The 21,043-nt window shown below is 36.8% G+C and overlaps 1 protein-coding gene across 5 annotated transcripts in view; it reads left to right on the top strand.

The window, feature by feature from the left end:
• Phka1 (phosphorylase kinase regulatory subunit alpha 1) overlaps nt 1-21,043 on the top strand; it is a 144,285-nt gene that overhangs the window by 113,403 nt on the left and 9,839 nt on the right. For 2 of the 5 annotated variants that reach the window (XM_010607966.3, XM_010607969.3), the window contains 4 exons: nt 10,946-11,061; nt 11,192-11,230; nt 13,066-13,116; nt 18,648-18,818. In XM_010607966.3, coding sequence (XP_010606268.1) covers nt 10,946-11,061; nt 11,192-11,230; nt 13,066-13,116; nt 18,648-18,818 — 377 coding nt within the window. The remainder of the gene's footprint in view (nt 1-10,945; nt 11,062-11,191; nt 11,231-13,065; nt 13,117-18,647; nt 18,819-21,043) is intronic. The other 3 variants (XM_010607968.3, XM_010607970.3, XM_010607967.3) reach the window with 2 other exon arrangements.

Below are 21,043 nucleotides of genomic sequence, written 5' to 3'. Positions count from 1 at the left end.
ATTTGAGGTGGCTCTATTTTTCTGGTGTGAGCATTCAGTTATAAACTTCCCTCTTAGGACTGCTTTCATTGTGTCCCATAGGTTCTGAAGTGCTATATTGGCAGTGTTGTTTGACTCTAGGAACTGTCTCCTTTCTTCCTTGATTTCTTCTGAGATTCACTGATTATTCAAGAGGGTATTGTTATCCAGGAATTAGCTCAGTGGCACCATGCCTGACTGGCAAATGTAAGGTCCTGAGTTCAATTCTCAATAACAAAAAAAAAAGAGGGCATTGTTTAATTTCAATATTTTTGCATAATTTCTGAAGTTTCTCTTGCCCTTGATTTCTAGTTTCATTGATCCGAAAATATGCATGGGATAATTTTGATTTTTTTTCTCATTTTAGTAAGAATGCTTTATTTGCCTGGCATGGTGGTGCACGCCTTTAATCCCAGCACTCAGAAGGTTTAAGTTTGAGAACAGCCTGGGCTACATAATGAGTTCCAGGTCAGTCTCAACTATGTAGTGAGACCCTGTCTCAAAAAAAAAAAAAAAGAATGCTTTATTGTCTAGTATGGTCTGTTTGGGAGCAAGTCCCATGTGCTGCTAAGAAATGTGTATTCTGTGGTTGGGTAAAACACTGTTGATTTCTATTAAGTCTATTTGTTCAGATGTTTGTTTCAACCTGGATATTTCTTGGTCTAGTTGATCTACTTGTGACAGTGGGGTATTGTGATCCCCCATTACAATTGTATTGGTGTTTGTCTGATTTTTCATCCCCAGTAGTTCTTGTTTTATGAAGTTGGGTGTGACAGGTTTTGGTGTATAAATGATTTTGGGGGGCTTTTGTTTGTTTGTTTGGTTGGTTTTTTTGGTACCGAGGATCAAACTCAGGACCTTGCACTTTCGAGGCCGGCACAATGCTACTGAGCTAAATCCCTGGCCCTTGGTACATAATTGTTTACAATTGTTATCTCTTCCTTACCTAATATGGAAAGACTTTCTTTCTCTCTTCAGTTTTAACTTGAAATTCACTTTGTCTAAAATTAGGATAACCGCCCCTGCTTTTTTCCAGGCTCCTGTTGCATGGAATATTGTTTTCCATCTTTTGATTTTTAATCTCTGAGTTTTTAAAATTATATGTGCTGTTTATATACCACATATCACTGGGCTTTGCTTCTTGATCCATTCTGCCATTCTGTATCTTTTGATTTGGAAAGTTAAGACTGTTTATATTGAGTTTCATTACTGAAAAATACTCATTTATTCCTGTCATTGCATTATTTTCCTATTACTGGTTTTCATTTTTTTCTTTCCTTTCTTCTTAACTGCTCAGCTGGTGTATTCATTGCATTAGATTTTTTGGTGTTGTTGGCTTCACTATGTCTTTCTAGGATACCCTTGAGAATTTTCATAGAGGTGGTTTGGTGATCCTGACTTTCTTGAGGTGCTCTTCATCATGGAAATACCTTATTTCTCCATAAATTTTGAAAGAAGCTTTGTAGGATATGTAAGTCTGGGTTGGAAGGTGTTACTTTTAAGACTTGAAACACTTCACTTTGAGCTCTACTGGATTTTAAATTTTGTGTCAAGAAGTCCATCGTAATTCCAATGTGTCTACCTTTATAAGTGATTTAGTGCTCTTCTCTGTGAGTTTTTAAGATTTTGTTCCCATGTTGGACCTCCGGGATTTTGACTATTATGTGACATGGAGAGCTTCTCTTTTGATCATGGCTATTTGGGGATCCATATGCCTCACTAAATTCTTTCTCTTAATTTGGAAAGTTTTCTTCTATTATTTCTGTAAACAGGTTTTCTATGCCTTCTTTCATTTATTCCAGTTAATTTTAAATTAATCTTCTTTGCATCTAGTGGCAGTTGGATCCATTTTTCATGTTCTATTGGTCTTTGCAAAGTATCTCTGAGTAATTGGTTTTTTTAAAGTATCTCTATCTTCTAATTCTAATATTCTATCCTGGCATTCGTTACATCTGCTGCCATACTGTCAATATAGTTTTTAATCTCTTGGATTTCTATTTGAAACCTTTTCATTTACTAATTCTTAGCTAAACTATTTGTTGAAGTGTTGTATCATGTGTATAGTTAACTTTTTATTAGCGTCTTCTGTAAGTTCCCTGATCATGTTTATTATATCCATTGTCCATTTAGTCATATATTTTGTGATCCCACAAAGCACCTTATTGATCTGTTTTTTAATCTCCTCTGTTATCCTTTTAAATATTTTAGCTGTGTGCCTTTTGCTTTCTTCCCCCTTGATGCCTTATGGTTCAACTGGTGGGGATTTGGGAGTTTTAGGAAGCATTTTTTTGCCTTGTTTTCTCATGTTTCTACTGCTTTTTGTTTATTTTTTTGTTCATAGGTTTATTACTCCTTATAGTTAAAAGACTTCTTTGCCAGTATAGAAATCTCTTTAGTCAGAATCTTAGTTACTTTTCTTGTTGCTAAGACAAAATACTCAACACCCAAAATTAAAAGAGGAAAGGTTTGTTTCAGCTCACAGTTTGTAGAGGTTTCATCTGTAAATGGTTGGCTCCAAGGCAGGGTGGCGTAGCAGAGGGGCATCACAGAGGAGAATCAGTTCGTGCAGAAAGCCGCAGAAGCAGCAAGCAACAAGCAAAGACAGCATCCTCAAGTGACTCTTTTTCTCTTCCTTATATCTTACACCCAGGGTAGGGTAGCAATGCACCATATATCAGTTGCACCTTAATCCTAGCATGGCACCATGAATCAATACCAGTATCACATCTTTGATCCCAGAAGCACACACTCTAGATCCACCCACCTCTGAAAAGCCCCACCTGTGACCACATGAGGCTTTGGGGGAACATCTAGATACAAGCCATACCAGTCTGCTTTTCAGTTTTGCACTCTAGGCGTGGCTAACTATACACTTTTGCCTCTGTCCCAAGATCCATCCACTTCTGTTAATTTGTCAGAGGGGGAAGCAGTGTAATTGGCTCAACACCCAGTTCTTTGGGAATGGACCACATTACTGTTAATATCAGAAAGGTAGTCTGAGTATTTGCACACAGAGAAAACCTATTAACAGCAACAATTATGTAATCCTGGCAAGATCATATAAATTAGCAGCAGTAATACTGTCCAATATAAACTGGATATTAACATACCATAAGTACCAATAATGTACCCTCCATAACCATAGAAATCTATATAATCACTAAGACACACCAAATATTGATGTACAGTAAAAAATCTACTAAATGCAACAACTATACTTCCACTAGTGATCGAATAGAATTCAACAGTAATAACATTGAGCTATCTAAAGACTAATAAAGCCTAATGATTATACTATTAAATATTATGGAGTTGAGAATTAGAGAATGCAAGAAAGAAAATTAAACAATGGGAGGAGAGAAATGTGAGACTAAGTAATACACAGGTATTAAAGAGTAGAAATATATTTATAAAAATAAAGGTAATAGAAAAGAACAAATGAGTAGAAGATAAAAGAAAAAGGGCGAATAAAAATAAATAAGGTAGAGAATAAAATAGGAAAAAAGAGAAAAGAAAAAAAATAAGAAAGGAAAAAGGGCAATGGAAAATTTCTCAAACCCAGTAACCGGTGCAGAAGAAAGTGAATATGAAAACAGAAAGAAAGAAAAAAACATGTTTCTGTATTTTTAAAGAAACAGTTTCCTTCCAGGATCCACAGTTTTAGAATCCAGTAAGTTGCAGTTTTCTCTACCTCACCTTATGGACTGTGGTTTTGTGAAGTGCCCACCCCACCTTGTTCAGAGGCCCCTGTGCTTATCCCAAGCTATGGCAATGTCCAAGGTGAGATATATCCCTGCTCACATTAGTCAGGAAAGCAGTCAGATTTCAGATCTGTGCCGGACATAGGCAACAGAGCAAAGGTTCAAGTACTTAATGCTGGCACTTTCAGATCCAACCCTTTCTGAGAACAATTCAGGCTGGCCCTGGCATCACACTGCAGGGTGGGGGATGTCTTTCCCAGCCTGAGCTTCTACTTCTTGGGGGTTCCCTTCTAGCCCACTTCCTGTCTGTGGCTATATCCTGTGGCTGTCTCTCACTCAGTCACTGTGGGAGGGCAACATTGGAAGCCCTGAAGTGAAGCTGCTTTTTAGTTGTGTGAGTCCCAGATTAACATAATCAACCCCTTCATGAAATGTTGCCTGATAAGCATTCTCTGTTGATATGATGGGCACCTGCCTGCTCTATAGAAGGAGTCCCTCAAATCAAGACTCTGCACTGCTTTTGCAGTCTAAAATAGCCATGGGCTCATCTTGGGGCCCATGCTGCCAGCTTAGTCTTCTACAATTTCTCCATGGATTTCCCAGCCCTGGGTGTTTAGCCTTCTGCTGCAGAGCCAGGTTCCCTTCCCCACATGCCATGAACTGGGGAGTGCCTCCAGATTGTTTCATTCTTTTCTCTGCATTGTGATCTTTCTCTCCCTCTTCCCTGTAGCTTCTAATTTTCTTGTTAATACCATCCTGATTTCTGGTGATCTACTTTTTATTTTCACCAAGTTGTTATTTTACAGTGTCTGGATTCTGGATCTCAGAGAAGATAAATTTTGTTGTCAATCTCTACTCCACCAATTTCTTCTCCCTCCCACAACAAACTTTTTATATGCACTTTTTAAATTTTTTACCAATGTGTATTAATTGTACATATTAATGGGGTTCTCTGTGTTATCTCAATAAATGCATACAGTGTGCACTGATCAAATCCAGCCTAGATTTTTGATTTTGGTAACATTATTTGGTGTGGCATACCTAAAGCAACCCAGCAAATAAAGAGGGGCTCTCTCACATGCTCAAACTTTAGGTTGAGGATAAATAGATACATAAAGTCAGATGAATGAACGGTCAGATCTTAGAATAGTGAAAGAAAGTTAGAAAGTAGTGCTCCTCAGGCTTGGGATCTTGCTAAAATGCACATTCTATTCAAGTGTATCTAAGGTGGGACCTGTGATTCTATTACAAAGCTTCTAGGTTATGCTGATGCTGCTGGTCCATAAACTACACTTTAAATAGCAAGATTATAATGGTTGGTTTTTAAAACAAAACTGAAGATGTAAATTCCATTTGACCCAGCTATTCCCCTTCCAGGTATCTTCCCAAAAGAATTAAAATCGTCATATTATAGGGACACATGCATATTCATGTTTATAACAGTACAAGTTATAATAGCTAGATCTTGGATAGAGTATATATGTACTGTATATATGTACATAAACAGATGGGTGGATAAGGAAAATGTGGTATTTATTTCTTTTGTATTGTTTTGTTTTCCAGAACCACTATAAGCCTTTGTTGTAGGGACAATCTGCTGGCTGTATCCAAACAAAGGAGAGAGAGCAATATGGCTGGGACAAGGAGTGTCTTTTATAGGGTCTGGGAGGGGTTTACAGAAGCTGAGGTGGGTTTGAATGATGTAGTGGCTAGGGATTGGAAAAGCATGTGACGTTACTAGAAGACACTTGTGATATCACTAGTGGCTTGTGTCATTACTAGTCACCGGAGGTAGCGAGTATCAGGTCACTCTCCTGGTGGGAAAAGAAGCATGATGGGAAGAAGAAGGCTGTCCTTTAGTAGGAAAAGCCATATTTTTTAGGTGAGAAGCACAGCATTATGTAGCGGCCATCTTTTTCTTTTTTTGTACCAGGGACTGAACTGAGGTCCTTGCGCTTGCAAGGCAGGCCACCAAACCGCTGAGCTAAATCCCCAGCCCATGTAGTGGCCATCTTAAAGTGAGGAAAATCTAACATTACAAGCTTTGTTTTATGGTTATTGGGCGAAGATTAGGGCTAAACCTGGATCTGATGGAGGTGACAATAGATGGGGTCCTCCCCCTTCTATCTCAGCAGCCAGTACTCCTCCATGACAAGTTCTGAGACTGTCTGGTTGGTAAATGCCTTCATGTGTTCCTTTGAGAAATTTTGAAAACAGCAGAACAGACATGGGCCTACCATGGCCCAAAGACACACACAGGTCAGCAAGCCCAATAAGGGAAGTAGCCATGGCATAATCTGTTGGAGTCAGGAGTAGTCTTGGGTCATTCCTCATGCACCCCATTGTTTCTTTAAGTTTTTGATGCATTGTTGTAATTCTTTAAACTTTGCCTTGACTTGCCTGATTGGTTAACAAAATAACAACACTCTTCACTTAGAGCCTGGCACGTTCCCCCTTGGGCTGCTGTCAGCATGTCAAGGGCATGTCTATTTTGGAGCATGGCAGCTGCTAGGGAATTAAACTGGTCCTGGACTGTATTTAGGGATTGGCTGATTTTGTCCATGTCTTCTGAGATCTCTATTGACAATGCCTGATAGAAATGTGTAGAGGTAGAGATACCTGCTATACCCATCACCATGCCAGTGAGGACCCCCACTTCCATCAAGGAGGGGACCAGGAGAGGAACCGCCCTCTTGTTGACCTTTGACCATGGGAGGATCCTTTCAAACATCTGGGATTCCATTATAGATGGTCAAGGGAGGGCTGGGAAATGCTATGTAACAGAAAATTTCAGATAAATTGAGGCATCAGAGTGCCTCCTGTCTGCATATGAAGTATAGGCCATTGGATAGGTAGACCAGGTGCTCTTCTGAGAAAAAGAGGGAGCAAGCAAGGCAAGTGATGTTATCTTTTTGCCCTGTGCATGCCAGATTAGTATTTTGTGTAGGGAATGGGAGAGAGTCACAGAACGGTGGAAACATAAATAAACTGTGGATACATTGCCAGTATTTGAGACAGACAGGTTAAAATCTATGGGGAAGGAAATTGGAGTGAACAAGTGGGGGTAAATGGATATATACATCCAACAGTCTGAGATATTGACAGGGAGATAGTTAGAGGGTAGTATTAAATAGGTGTTATAGCCTTTTTTGAGACTGGGTTATCTGGTTTACCACTTGGAGACCTATTCCTTTATAAGGAGGTAGAGTGGTGGGCCTCAAAAGTCTTTCTATTGCTAGTGCCTGTTCATTGACTGCCTCGTTTGGTTATTTTTTTTCTGCTGGGTTGTTAAGACCAATTTAAAGTGAGACTTGTGTTAGTCAATATGAACATCTTCCTATCTGTCAAGGTAAGTTAAGTCTCTAGGCGTTATTTTGGAACCATGCATAGAGCCTCTCAGCTCCCGTCAGTGTCAACTCTTAGGATGGATCATGGACTTGCTTGACCAACTTGCTTTCAGTAAAAGCATGGGGGAGTTTTTCTCTTGGTGACTCTTTTTTGGCACACAGTACATTTGTCCTCTGGTGTCCAGCAATCTCCCTGCTCAGGAGGTTGGGTGACTTACCAAAGATGTAAGGTGTTGTAGAAAAGGTTCCTTCCCACCTTGGATCTTTGATAACCTCGGAGGGCCAGGGCCAAATTATTGGTGGTCTTCTTAGCCTAGTTCCCTTTTGGTGTTGGTCTCTGCACTTTTGTGGTTGAACACCCATAAAGGAAGATCAGTGATGTCAGTAGTACAGTAGGAGCTTGACTATCATAACTTTATCTGGATAGCAAGCACCCTGGAATCTAAAGTATAGTTAGAGGGCGGTTATTTTTTATCAGTCATGGTTGTGCTAGTAGTTGATGTTCTATAGAATATTAACAGAAAAAACTTGGAATCAGGAGCCACATATAATAATAATATTTTAGCATGACAGTCATGATGACATTATCTTTGCAACAGATAAGTATCTTAGTATAAAATAGCCATTGTTAAATGTATTCATTCCCCTTTAAAAAATACATAAAAACAAAAAACCAGGAAACTCTTACTTAAGTTATTACCTTTTAATAGGGTGCCATCTAAGGAAAGTATATGGGCCTACAAATGTACCTGTAATCATGAGCAAGTGGAGTGGAAGAGAAGGGTGAATACCTGGATCAAAAGGTTATTGTCATAAACAATATGTTGGAAGATCTGTACAGTCAGAAAACATGAATACATTTTGCCCACCAAAAAAGTAGTAATAATAATTGTTATAATTATATGAAATCTTATGTCCTGTAATGTAGCTTGATACCAAAAGGATCTTTTTTTTCTTTTTATTGTGTTTATTGGTACATTTTAGGTATACAGCACAGTTACATTCATTATTAGGATCTTGTACATTTACATAACAGGTCTTGGTTCTCATTTTTTCCCCTTGTCCCTGTCCTCCCTTCACCGCCCCTCCCCTCTCCATTTACAAACACTTCATTTCCATTTTTTCATTTTCTCATATTTTTTTCTTTTCCCTTATTCCCCCAAAAGGATCTTTTCTAATAACACCTTGTTTTTCCATAGAAAATATATTTTGAAGACCCATATAAACATATCACAATAATATATTTAGAATTCAACCCTTTGATGATAATCAATGTAAACATTTTATAACAACATATTTAGCAATGATTTTGGGGAAATATCTTAATTATCTTAATTTTTATTTGACCTGTAAAACCAGGTTGTAGAAATTAACCATTTATTTGTATCTTTGACATCATTTTGATCAAAAAATATAATTGGACACTTTCAAACAATTGGAGAGACACAGACAAACATATAAGACAATGTATGAAACTAGAGTGCACTCAAAATATTTGGCCAATTGAATTATAATATCTCTTTTAATTAAGACTAGTCAAAACTTTTGCAGATCAATTAACAGAACCTCTCTTGCAATTAGAATAAGGAGTAAAACTTCTTTATAGCAGTAGTATAGTCTTGTGTTATAGTTATTGTCAGAAGTCTGTAAGCAGAAAGTAAAGTAAAGGTCAAGTTAATCCTATAATTACACTTTAAGAATGTGCAATGTAAGAGAATGCTTCAGATACATTGATTAAACATCTGGAAACCAAACACCAATCAAACATTTTAAGTTGAAGACAAAAGGTACATTTGTCAATTGCCAGAATTTATAATTTTGTTGTTGTTGTTGTTTCAAGATTTTCCTGCCTGGCAGGACATTGCAGCTGATTTTACTATGGAGCAATCATTCTGTAGCCAGCACTGGGCTGTAACCTAGCATTTGGTCTTTGAGCTCCAATCTTAAGTATTACATTTTCCTTGAATTGTTTTAAAATCTTATATTTTATTTTCCAATATTTATGTATAAAACAGTAGGGCCCAATGGAATTTCTTGGTCATGTAGCCTGCCAAACAAGGTGTTGATATGTAAATAGGCAGGGCCAGGAGAGGGTTTTGCTTTTATTTGCAGAGTCTTGCTTTTGGCTCTTTTCCAAGGAAGCTGGGGAAGGAAGAGCAAGCAGAGAAGTGGTTGTTAACTCACTCTCCTGTTTGGGAGGGGCTGGAGGAGCAGGGAGAGAGCAGGTGTGTGGTAGAGAGACACAAGATGGTGCAAAATGAGGAAGGGTCACAAGTTGGCAGAAGTGAAGAAGCACTGGAGGAGATGGAAGAGCTGGACGGGTTATAGGGTGGGGGAGGTGTGAGCAGTTAATGATTAGCCAGGTTGAAAGTGGGAGTCCAGAGGGGTGGAGGATGAAGTTTGGGCTAGAAGTACCTGAGAGGATGAACAGGTTTGACAGAGGGAGGGAGAGAGGGTAGGTAGAAGAAGGTTTGTATATAGGGGATTTCTGACCATTTGCCATTGCACTGACAAAAGCTGCACAAATCGTGCAATATGTTATAATCAAGACTGCCATTTTCTGGCCACTGAGATTCACTGTCTAATTTGTACTGAGGCCAAACTTGGTTGGTTGCAATTAAAAAATGAGCCATTTTCACTTAAATTCAGGTCCCAACAATCCAAAGGAGTGAAGTTGTGCCAGGAGACAGCCAAGAGGCATTGAGGGAGGGGGTTTAGATTGTTGGGTGCCCGTGTTAGTGTGGGTGAGGAGTTAGCTCCCTGGGAGGAGGGCATAAGAGAGGAATGTCTTCCTCTGTTTTGATACCCCCACAAGCCAGTCCCCAGAAGGGGAGAACGAGAGGAGTCTGGCCGATGGGGCATCCCCCAGGAGCATGGTCCTGGGCCCAGTGGCTCGAGAGGGTCTCTCTGACCAAGTGCTTAGATTTCCAAGAAGTCCCCAAAGGGAGAGAATGAGAACAAGACAGAGACAGAGGATCCGTGTAGAGGGAAGCTAATTTACTTACTCACTCTGAAATCAGTGACTGGTGTGGATGTGTATCGTCAGTAATGGCAAAGGCAAAGATCCCTGATGAGGTCCTGGCTGGGCAGATGTGGTCCGGAGGAGATGGCCGAAAGGTCAATTAACCCCATCCCGCGGAGCATTATCACTTAATCAACCACCTACCTTCCAGGTCGCAGCACCAGATATGTTAGGTAAAAAGAGCTGAAAACCAGGACCAGACCACCCCTACAACAAGCCTTCATTCCAGGGACAATCTGCCAAGCTGTCTCCAAACAAAGGAGAGAGCAGAAAATGTGGTATTTATACACAATGCAGTGCAACACTACCATAAAGAAATATAAACTTGAGGCATTCATAGGTAAATGGATGCAACTTGCGAATATAACGTTGAGTGAAGTGAGATGCACAAGCTTAAATATTTCATAGTTTTCCTTATGTGAGAAACACGATAGGTAGATAGATAGCAAAATAAAAGAGAGATAAATAGGAAGTAGGGAGTACATATGCTTCCTCAAATTACCTATCCTGTTGATTCAAAAATATTTCAATATATGTACTAATTTGTTTCTTTTATACTACTAGTTTATCTTAGTTTGATGAAAAGCAAGTTTTGCGTTATTACCAGTTTTTTCTCTGTGAAAATCTTTTTGATCTATGTCATGTACCCTGAGTAACTACTTTGAAGATAATTATACATGTGTATTAACTATTGTTATTTTCATATCATTTTGTTATGAAATTTTGGGGGTTTTTAAGATAAAAAATTAAATAAAATACAGTTACAAATAAAAGGACATATATCTGTTTTTAACATGATGGAGAAAAAAACTGAGCCTGATTGTCCTGTTTTTTCTTTAATCTCTCATGCTGTATAGTTCATCCCACTGATACAAATCTCAGTCCTGCTATTTCTATCCATGAGATTGGTGCTGTTGGAGCAACCAAAACAGAACGAACTGGGATCATGCAGTTAAAAAGTGAGATAAAGCAGGTAAAGATGTTACCTGGGAGATTACCTGGGCTATTGTAATATTTAAAAACATTCTTTTGAAATCAAATTTTGTTAGGATTATTTATTTAGTTTTATATCTTGAAGATAATTTGAGCCATTTATTTTTCAGGTGGAATTTCGTAGACTGTCTATCTCAACTGAAAGTCAGGTGATACTACTAGGGATCATTTAACATACTTTAACTTGTCTTTAGTTCTACATAATATGCATGTGCTCCTAGCCTTTTTACAAATAATGTGCAATGAAGTCATTTGTTTGGACCTCCTTCATAATAATAATTTGTAGATAGCTTTCCTTTTGCTGGACTAAGCTACTTTGCTAATTTTAGGAGGGAAATAACTTGCATCGTGTATCAAGAAATTGAAACCCTGAGTTGCTCTTATTAAGATTGACATTCAATTTTGAAATTAATTTTCTTTATAAAACTACAATTAGACTTATTGCTTTCAAGAATATGTACTAGAAAGAATATTAGATTGGGTGATGACATCATTTTTTTAAAAAGCTAGGCATGGTGGAACACACCTGTGATCCCAGCACCCTGGGAGGTTAAAGCAGGAGGATCACAAATATGAACCCAACCTGGGCAACTTAGTTTGACCTTAACTCAAAATGGGGTGGAGGGGTGTTGGGGATGTAGCTCACTGTGAAAGCCCTAAGTTCAATCACTAATGGGGAGACAGGAGTCTGTTTTCAAGTGTACTATGCATAAGGCCCTGGGTTTGATCTCCAATACCACAAAAATAAACAAAATAAATATAATTTTCCTGTTTTGTTCCCAAATCAGACTTTTACCATTGCCATGAGAGAGATATATGAAAAGTATTGTGGACACGCAGAGGAAATGGATCTAAATCAGTCTGGGAGTTGGTGGGAGTTACCAAACACTATATTATAGCTTCTTACTTTCCCCTGCAAGTGACTGTAGATGATTTTGCTGCTTTATGCAAAGAAATAGTTAATGCAAATTTTCATAGTTTCTTTTAAAATTCTGGTAAATCATTTGGTTTAATGATCTTCAAGTTGAGGAGGGACTGATTTGGTCCCTCCTAGGAGCACATCTTAATGAAGAGCTTTCAGAATCAAATTATGAAAGCTTACAGCATTAAAACACATCTGGAAGAGGAGAGGTGAAATAAAGAATTTGTTCTCTTTTTAAAAGGAAATCAGAAATCATTTAGGAAGAGAATGAGCCAATGCTTAAAGTTTAATTTGAAACAAACAATTTGAGGACATTCATCAAATATCTTTTTGCCTTTACATTTATGCAAAGGCAGAATGAAATTAAAGGGCCTTGTGTTTTTAAAAAGGTGTTGTGTTTACAAGTTTTCCCAGATAAATTGAATAATCTGAACATTTCCTACTTCAAAGGAAAAAGAACATTCAATACTGAGTAAACTGATGTCAGTTAACAATCCTCATTTTTGTTGACAGAGATTAGCTAAATATTTATAATTGTTTTTAATCATACAGTATTACTTATAACTTCATTACAGAATCTGGTCTGTGTTCCCAGCTGAATTAATATGATATTAAGACTTGATCTACCTAGCTACTTCATTTAGTTTTTTTTCTATACATCCACCATCTGTAGGTCTCCAATGGAGCCCCAATTATTAGGATTATAATTTAAATTAGAGAATTGAGAGCTCTAAATTTTCAATACTTTCTTATTTCTAAATATTGATTTCCATCCTCATTTCTCTGTCTGTTTTATATTTTTCTAATCATTTTTCTCTCCTACTCATCAGTGCTCTCTTTTCTGAGCAAAATGTTTTTAAGGTAGTTTTACTTATTTTACAATTTACTATGACATCTAGAGTAAAGTTATTTCATCAGCTTTTAAATGACAGCATGGCTGGCTAGTTACTTAAATGATCCATACTTTTATACTACTACTAACTTTTAAAAACACAAATAATGGTTGCCTTGCCTTATCCCTTTAAAAATTTCTTTTCTTTTCTTTCTTTTTTTTTTTCATAGTCCAATGGTGGTCATCCCTCCGGTATAGATGTGATGTCACCGTCTTTTCTGGTAACTCCTATTATCTTGTATTATGTTCCATTTGCAAGTGATTTGACTACGCTGCGGAAAAATATAATTAATCAAAAACTAAAATATGCATAATCAACTTAAAAATCAACATAATCAACTAAATGGGGAGAAGTCTATTCCTTTCCTAATAAAGGAGGAAAGAGAATTCAACTCCAAACATTTCAGAAAACAAATTCAATTTAATAAGTATTTGTTAAGTATATACTCTTTCAACTAGTGTTATTTATTACATTCTTTCTGTGGCACTAAGCAGTGAACTAGACAGTATCACCCTCCCTGGTAATTTATTTGAAATGCTAATTCTTGGTACCTATCCTAGTCTTAGGTATACTGAATTGAAAATCTGGAGGTGAGGCCTAGCAACCTGTGTTTTAATAAGCTTCTTTGGTGATACTGATATATTTTCATCTCAAAACCACTATTCTTCTCAGTTGAATTCATTTAGTAAATGTTAATTGAGTGCCACCTTTATGTCAAGCACTGACTATACAGTAGTGAACAAAATGGGTGTAGTCTTTGCTGTCATGAAGCTTATAGTCTAGGAAGATTGATATTTAAATTTCTTGGGTTTAAGTCAATGATTCATAATGGCCTATGATTTCAGATCTCAAGGCTAAAGAGCTTTAGGCCAGATACTATCAAAGAGAAAAATGGAAAACTATTAGAAAAAATTCCTTGGTTGGACTTAACCAAATGCTCTATAATGAATTAATAGCTGTCATATCCACATTAATAGAGGCAAGAAACATAGAAGAGAACTCAAAACTATTAATACTTCTTTTTAGAAAACAGTCTGAATTCTACTTTATCAGATACATACACTTTCTGGTTTGCCTTCACTATCATCAGCCCAGGTTCTTGGTGGTAGAGATAAGACAATAAAAATTAGCTGAACAGGGCTGGGGATTTAGCTCAGTGGTTCTGCCAACTGCCACTCAAACACAAGGTCCCAAGTTCAATCTGCGGTACAAAAAAAATTGAACATTAGTTCATCTGTTTGACAGATCTGTGTGATAGTCATTTATCAAGAGAAATGTTTTAGCGCACTCTTCTCTTTTACATAGCAATGCTTGTAGGCAATTAAAATGTGAAGACCTCTTAAAAGTATTTCTGTTATCTTCTTTTTATATTTATTTCTGGATCTAAACTGTCAAATAACCACTCTCACCAGTGTATTTCATTCTTTATTTAGTATTTTTTTTCAAAGTTCATTATGTTGTAATATGTATCAATACTTCATTCTTTTTTATCGTGGAATAATATCCTATAGTATTGGCATACCGCATTTTATTTATCCACTCATAAGTTGATGAACATGATGTTGCTATGAAGCTTCATGTATAAGTTTTTATATGGACATGTCTTCATTGTTTGGAGATGTGTATCTAGGACTGGGAGTACTGGGTCATATGTGATTATGTTTAGTATTCTGAGGAACTGCCAAGCTTTTCTAAAGGTGCTGCACCATTTTCCATTCTCACCACCAATATATGACAGTTCTGACTTCATCACATCCTCACCAACCCTTATAATTGTCTTTTTTTTTTACCAAAGCCCTCATAGTGGGTGTGAAGTGGTATATCACTGTGGTTTAGGTTTGCATTTCTAAGCATATGGAACAACTTCTGAACCTCTTGGCCATTTGTTTATTTTCTTTGGAGAAATTTCAGTTCAGATCCTTTGCCTACTTTTTAATTGGGTCACAATGATTCTTTATATATTCTGGCTAAAATTCCCTTATATGATATGTGATGTACAAATATACTCTCCCATTCTGTGGGTTGTATCTTTGCTCTCTTAGTGATCTTCTTTGAAGAACAAAAGTTTGTGATTTTGGCAAAATCCAATTTATTTATTTTTCTTTTGTTGCTCATGTTTTTATTATTGTATCTAACAAGACTTTGCCTAATTAAGGTCACAAAGACTTAATCCTATTTTTTATTCTAATAGTTTCATAAATTTAGCTATAAAACACAAGATGTACCCTTTTTCAAAATTTAAGTGTGCAATACAGTACCATTAATATAGTCGTGAAATTCTAAAGTAGATCTCTAGAACTTATACATCTTATATAGCTGAAACTTTATGCCCATTGAACAGCAAGTCCCCATTTTCCCCTTTCCCTAGCCCCTGGCAACCACCATTCCAATCTCTGCTTCTGTGAATTTGAATATTTTAGATAGCTCACGTCATTGAATCATGTAGTATTTGTCCTTCTGCAACAATTTTATTTCACTTAACACGTTCTCCAAGTTTGTCCATGTTATATACCATAAGATTTCTTTCCTTTTTTGGTAAGGCTGAATAATATTCATATATACTATTTTTAAATTTTTGAGAAATCTTGATACTGTTTTTTATAGTGGCTGCACCATTTTACATTTCCATCTTCAGTGTACATTTCCAGTGACAGGAGTTCCCTTCTCTCTGTGTATGTGCCAACACTTGTTCTCATTAGACTTTTTAATAATACACATTCTTACCGAGGTGAGGCGATATTTCATTGTGATTTTGAGTTACATTTCCCTGATGATTAGTGGTGTTGGATATTTTTCATGTATGTGTTGATCACTCACATGTCTTCTTTAGTGAAATATTTATTCAAGTGAAATATAATGATTTTACTATTGATCTTAGCTCATGAAACTTTACTAAACTCATTTATTTGTTGTAGTTGTTTTCAGTGAATTCCTTAGATTTTCTATGTATAAGACCAGGCCATCTTGAAACAGAAATAGTGATACTCCTCTCTTTCCCATCTAGATACCTTTTGTTTCTTTTCTTGTTCAATTACTCTAGCTAAAACCTCTACTACGAGGTTGAATAAAGTGTCAAGGTAGGGTATACTTGTCTTCTTCTGTTCTTAGGAGGAAAGCATCAGTGATTGTTAGTGTTGCATTTTCAAAAAAATGTGTAACATCTTGTTAAATTGAAGAAGTTGCCTTCTGTTCCTTGCTTGTTGAGTATTTTTATCATAAAGGAATGTTTACTTTGATAAATAATTCTTGGCTACAACTTGCATTTATTCAAATTATATGGTTTTTATTTTATTGATATGGTATATTAATTGATATTTGGACATTTTAAAAACCTTGAATTCCTAGAATAAACCCCACTTCATAATGGTATGTAATCATTGAACTCAGTTTGCTTCTATATTGTTGAGGATTTTTGTATTAGGGTATTGGACTGCAGTTTTTATTTTCTTGTTATGTCTTTGAGTTTGGTATTGGGGTAATATTGGCCTCATAGAATGAGTCAGGAAGTGTTTACTTCTCTTTTTTGGAAGGTTTATAAATAACTAGTATTATCCATCTTCAAATGTTTTATAAAATTAACCAAAGAAGCCATCTGTGTTTGGGTTTTTCTTCATAGGAACCTTTGGACTTACTAGTTTGATCTCTTTGTTATAAATCAATTGAGATTTTCGGTTTATTTTTTAATTGGTTTGGGTAATTTACATATTTCTAGGAATTTGTCCATTTCATGTAGGTTATGTAATTTGTTAGCATATGACTGTCAGTGGTATATCCTATTACCCTCTTTAGTCACTATATGTAAGGTTGGAATTGATATCATTTCTTTCTTTCATCTCTTTTCTTGGTCCATCCACATAGAGTTATCCATTTGTTGATATTTTCATAAAACAAATTTTGGTTTTATTTATTTTTCTGTATTATTTTTCATATTCTGTCATTTCTGGTTGTTTTGTTTTGTTTGGTTTGGTTTGGTACTGGAGATTGAACTTGGCACCTTGCACTTGTGAGATCTGTCATTTCTTTCTACTCTAATCTTTATTATTTCCTTCCTTCTGCTTGCTTTCATTTTAACTTGCTCTTACTTTTTTGTTCCCCTGAGGTGGAAGGGTTAGTTATTGACTTGAAAACATTTTGAACACAAGCATTTATAAATATCTATTTTCAGCACTGCTTTATCTGTATCCTATAAGTTTTTGGATTTTTTTTTCATTTTTATTCATGCCAGAGTACTCCCAATTTTCCTTATGATTTTTTCCTTAATACATTGGTTGTTTAGGAGTATGTTGATTTCCAGGTACTTTCTAGCTTCCTAAATTTTTTCCTGTTACTGATTTCTAACTTAATTATATTGTGGTTCAGCAAAGGAAGCCACCAAAAGAATGAGGAGACAACCCACCGAGTGGGGAAAAATTTTGCCAGCTGTTCCTCAAACAAAAGACAAGTATCTAAACTATATAAAGAACTCAAAAAATCAGAACTCCCCAAGTTTAAATACTCAATGTAAAAATGGGCATCTGAAGTAAGTAGACATTACTCAGATAAAGAAGTAGAAACAGCAAATAAACATAAGAAAAAATGTTCAACATCATTGATCACTCAAGAAATTAAAACAACACTGAGATTCCATCTCACTCCAGAAAGAATGGCTATCATCAAGAAATCAACGAATAAAAAATGCCGGCAGGACTGTGAGGAAAAAGAAACCCTTCTCCACTGTTAGTGAGAGTGCAGACTGGTGCAGCCACTGTGGAAATCAGTGAAGAAATTCCTCAAAAAACTAACACTAGAGGTTCCATTTGACCTAGATATTCCCTTTCTTGGTATCTTCCTGAAAGAATTAAAAGCATCATATCACAGCGATATATGCACACCCATGTTTATGGTGGCAAGCTTTGTAATACCTAAATCTTAGAAATGGCCCAAATGCCCATCAATGGATGAAAGGATAAAGATGTGGGTTTTTTTTAATAGTGAAGTACTACTCTGCCGTAAAGACATTTCTAGGTAAATGGATGCACCTTGAGACCACACTCTAAAGTGAAGAAAATCAGCCACACATGTTTAAATGTAACATTGTTTCTCTGGTGTGAGAACCAAAAGGGTAAACAAGAACCACAATGTATAGCAGATATTGTGAAACAGGCAGAAAATGTTCAAATGGAAAGGGAAACAAGGGAAGGAGGAGGGGGAAAGAAAAGGAAAAGAAAAACTAGAAGCAAACCTTTTGTAGATAAGGAGGCGAAGAGGGGTTGAAGGGAGGGAATTGGGAAAAAAAGAAGAATCAAGATATATTATGTATATTATGTACAGGTACAAATTTCCTGTGATGAATGTGATCGTTACGTATATCTAAAATATACCAATAAAATTAATTTTTTAAAGTAATTGCATTGTAGTTTGAGAACATACTTTGTATGATTTTCATTCTTTTAGATTTGTTGAGGCTTATGTTATGGCCCATGACAGCAACAAACTAAGCCATAGACCAGCTATAAGCTTAATAGAAATAAACAGGTAAAGATACAGTTACAAATGTCCTGTGTCATCAGAATTTTTATGGCTCTTCTTATGTATCACCAGAATGTGTTCTACAAGGATGATACAAATGTACAGCAATACTATTAGTCTGTTTCACTTAATATATGATTTATAATTCTGCAGAATATGTTTCTTGTTCACTGTGCTACATATTTTATCAGAGAAAAAGATACTACTTTTGATCTGTGTTCTTTCCTATTCTTTTCTCTCAAGTCACCTGGAACCTGTATGACCCCAAGTAGCGGGTCCTTTCCTAGTATACACGCTCAACAAACATCTAGAGATAGTCGTCAAGGCCAATGGCAACGTCGGAGGAGACTGGATGGAGCACTAAATAGAGTCCCAGTTGGATTTTATCAAAAAGTGTGGAAAGTTTTACAGAAAGTAAGCATAACCCATTGTTGAGATCTCTTTTATTTTCCCCCCTTGAAGTCAGGCTCCTTGAATGAGATATGATATAATTATTGCATCATTATAATTATGTAAAGATCATTACATTCAGAGCAACAAACAGATGAAAACATAGAAATGAAACAACTGATACATTACTGTGACATTATTGATAACAATCTGTTTCTGTTATTGTTACAATGGTGTTGTTTCTAAATTCAGTTTTTATATCATGACTTCTTCGCTTTGGGCTATAGTTAGACATTGTGATAGATTTGTTACTAGTGAAATGATTTGATGCTAAAGAGCTCCTTTCTTTGTAGCTTTATGGACTGGAAATATTATTTGTAGTTATAACCACATACCACTACAGTAAAGCAAATGCAACATCTGGGAAGTTTGTTTAAGGAGCTGTTACCTATATTTTTCTTGGATGAAAGCTACTAAACAAATGCAGAATCATAACAGTTCTTATAGTCCCAAGACTCTCTTGGTATAATCAATATTTTTTTTCAAAGGCCTATGTAAGAGCACATCATACCATTGTGGTGTTGCAGTTTTGGAGGGCCAGGAAAATTGTTGTGTTCATAGGTCTCATTACTCATCTCTTTCATTGCCCTTGATAAAGACCTGAAGAATGCTTTATCTCATTCTTCAAAACTTTTATGTATATTTTTCCCCTCAGCACACTGACAATATTTCTAGAGATGATCAGGTGATATTGGGGAAAAGGTAAAAGTTGACTACTCAGATTACTGGCTCTGATGATCTTCCTTTCAAAGAGTATCTATTTGGAACTTCCTTTCATTCCAGCTAACTGCTGTAGCACAGTGGCAACAAATATGTTTTATCTCTCCAGTTATGCATCAATTATGGCAATTCAATTTAACAGACATATATTAGGAATTGTTCTGCCCAGATGCCATGTAAGGACCATGTAAAATATACGTTCTTTGTCATCAAGTAATTGAATCTATAGTTACCTTCTTTAAACACAGCTAAGAGCTGACCATTAGAGTATACGTGTAATCCCAATTACTCAGGAGGCTAAGGCAGAAGAAGCGAGGTCAGCCTGGCCAACTTAATGAGACCCTGTCTCAAAATAAAAAGGTCTGAAAAGTAGTTCAGTGGTAATGTACTTACCTAGTGTATGTAAGGCCCTGGGCTCAATCCTCAGCAGCACCAAAAAAATATTACACCATAAATAAAAGGGAGAGAGAGAGAGAGAGAGAGAGAGAGAGAGAGAGAGAGAGAGAGAGCAAACAGTCAGGATGCAAGGCAAAAATGATTTGTAATAAAGGTACCTAAGCACAAAGCTGTAGGAGTACAAAAGAGGGATTATGGCTTGTGTATACATGTTCCCCCCGAAACCTCATTCAGTCATAAGTAGCACTTTTTGGAGGTGGTTGGATCTAGAGTGTCTGATACTGGGATTAAGGATGTGATGCTGGGATTGATTCATGGTGTGATGCTAAGATTAAGACTGCCCCACCCTGGGTATGAGTTCTACCCACCCCACGGGCGGGTAGCCTTGTTAGAATATAAGGACAGAAAGAAGGCTGCTGTAAGTACTTGTAGCTTGCTGCCTGCTATTTCACTGATTGCTGCCTTCTGCCTACCATGCTACTGAATATTTCTTCTCTGTGATGTGCCTGTGCCATGCCTCCCTACCTTGGAGACAGCCAACTATGGAATGAAACCTCTACAAACTGTTAGCTGAAATAAACTTTTCCTCTAACTTTGGTTGTTGGATATTCTGTCTTAGCAATGAGAAAAATAACTAAGAAAGAATTTGGTACCAAACAGGTGGAGTCATTGCTGTGACTGTACCTGAGCATATGGTTCAGGAGCCTTTGGAACTGGCTTGTGGGAAGAGTTTGGAAAGGTTGGGAGATGCCAGCTGAAGAAGTAGCCTTGGAATGCTTTAAACTGTACTTGATGGGAAATTCTTGTCAGATCTTAGAAGACCAGAAGGCTGATAGAAATGCTGCCAGTAAAGGTCAGGCTCTGGAGGTTTCTACTGGGAAGAAGGACTGCATTGGCCTTTGAGATGATGTGTATTATGCCTTGGCAAAAAGTTTTCTGTATTTTGCTTGTATCCAGAGACTGCCTGAGACTAAGATTAAGGGTGGTTGACTAACCTTGAATAAGAATTGTAAAACAATCTAATGTTGAGAGACAGAAAGAGAGGGAGGGAGGGAGAGAGAGGGAGCGGGGGA

This window comes from Fukomys damarensis, unplaced genomic scaffold, assembly GCF_012274545.1.
Source record: "Fukomys damarensis isolate Sample0158 unplaced genomic scaffold, DMR_v1.0_HiC HiC_scaffold_39, whole genome shotgun sequence".
In the NCBI taxonomy this organism is placed as follows: domain Eukaryota; kingdom Metazoa; phylum Chordata; class Mammalia; order Rodentia; family Bathyergidae; genus Fukomys; species Fukomys damarensis.
This window is presented reverse-complemented; position numbering and strand designations above follow the sequence as displayed.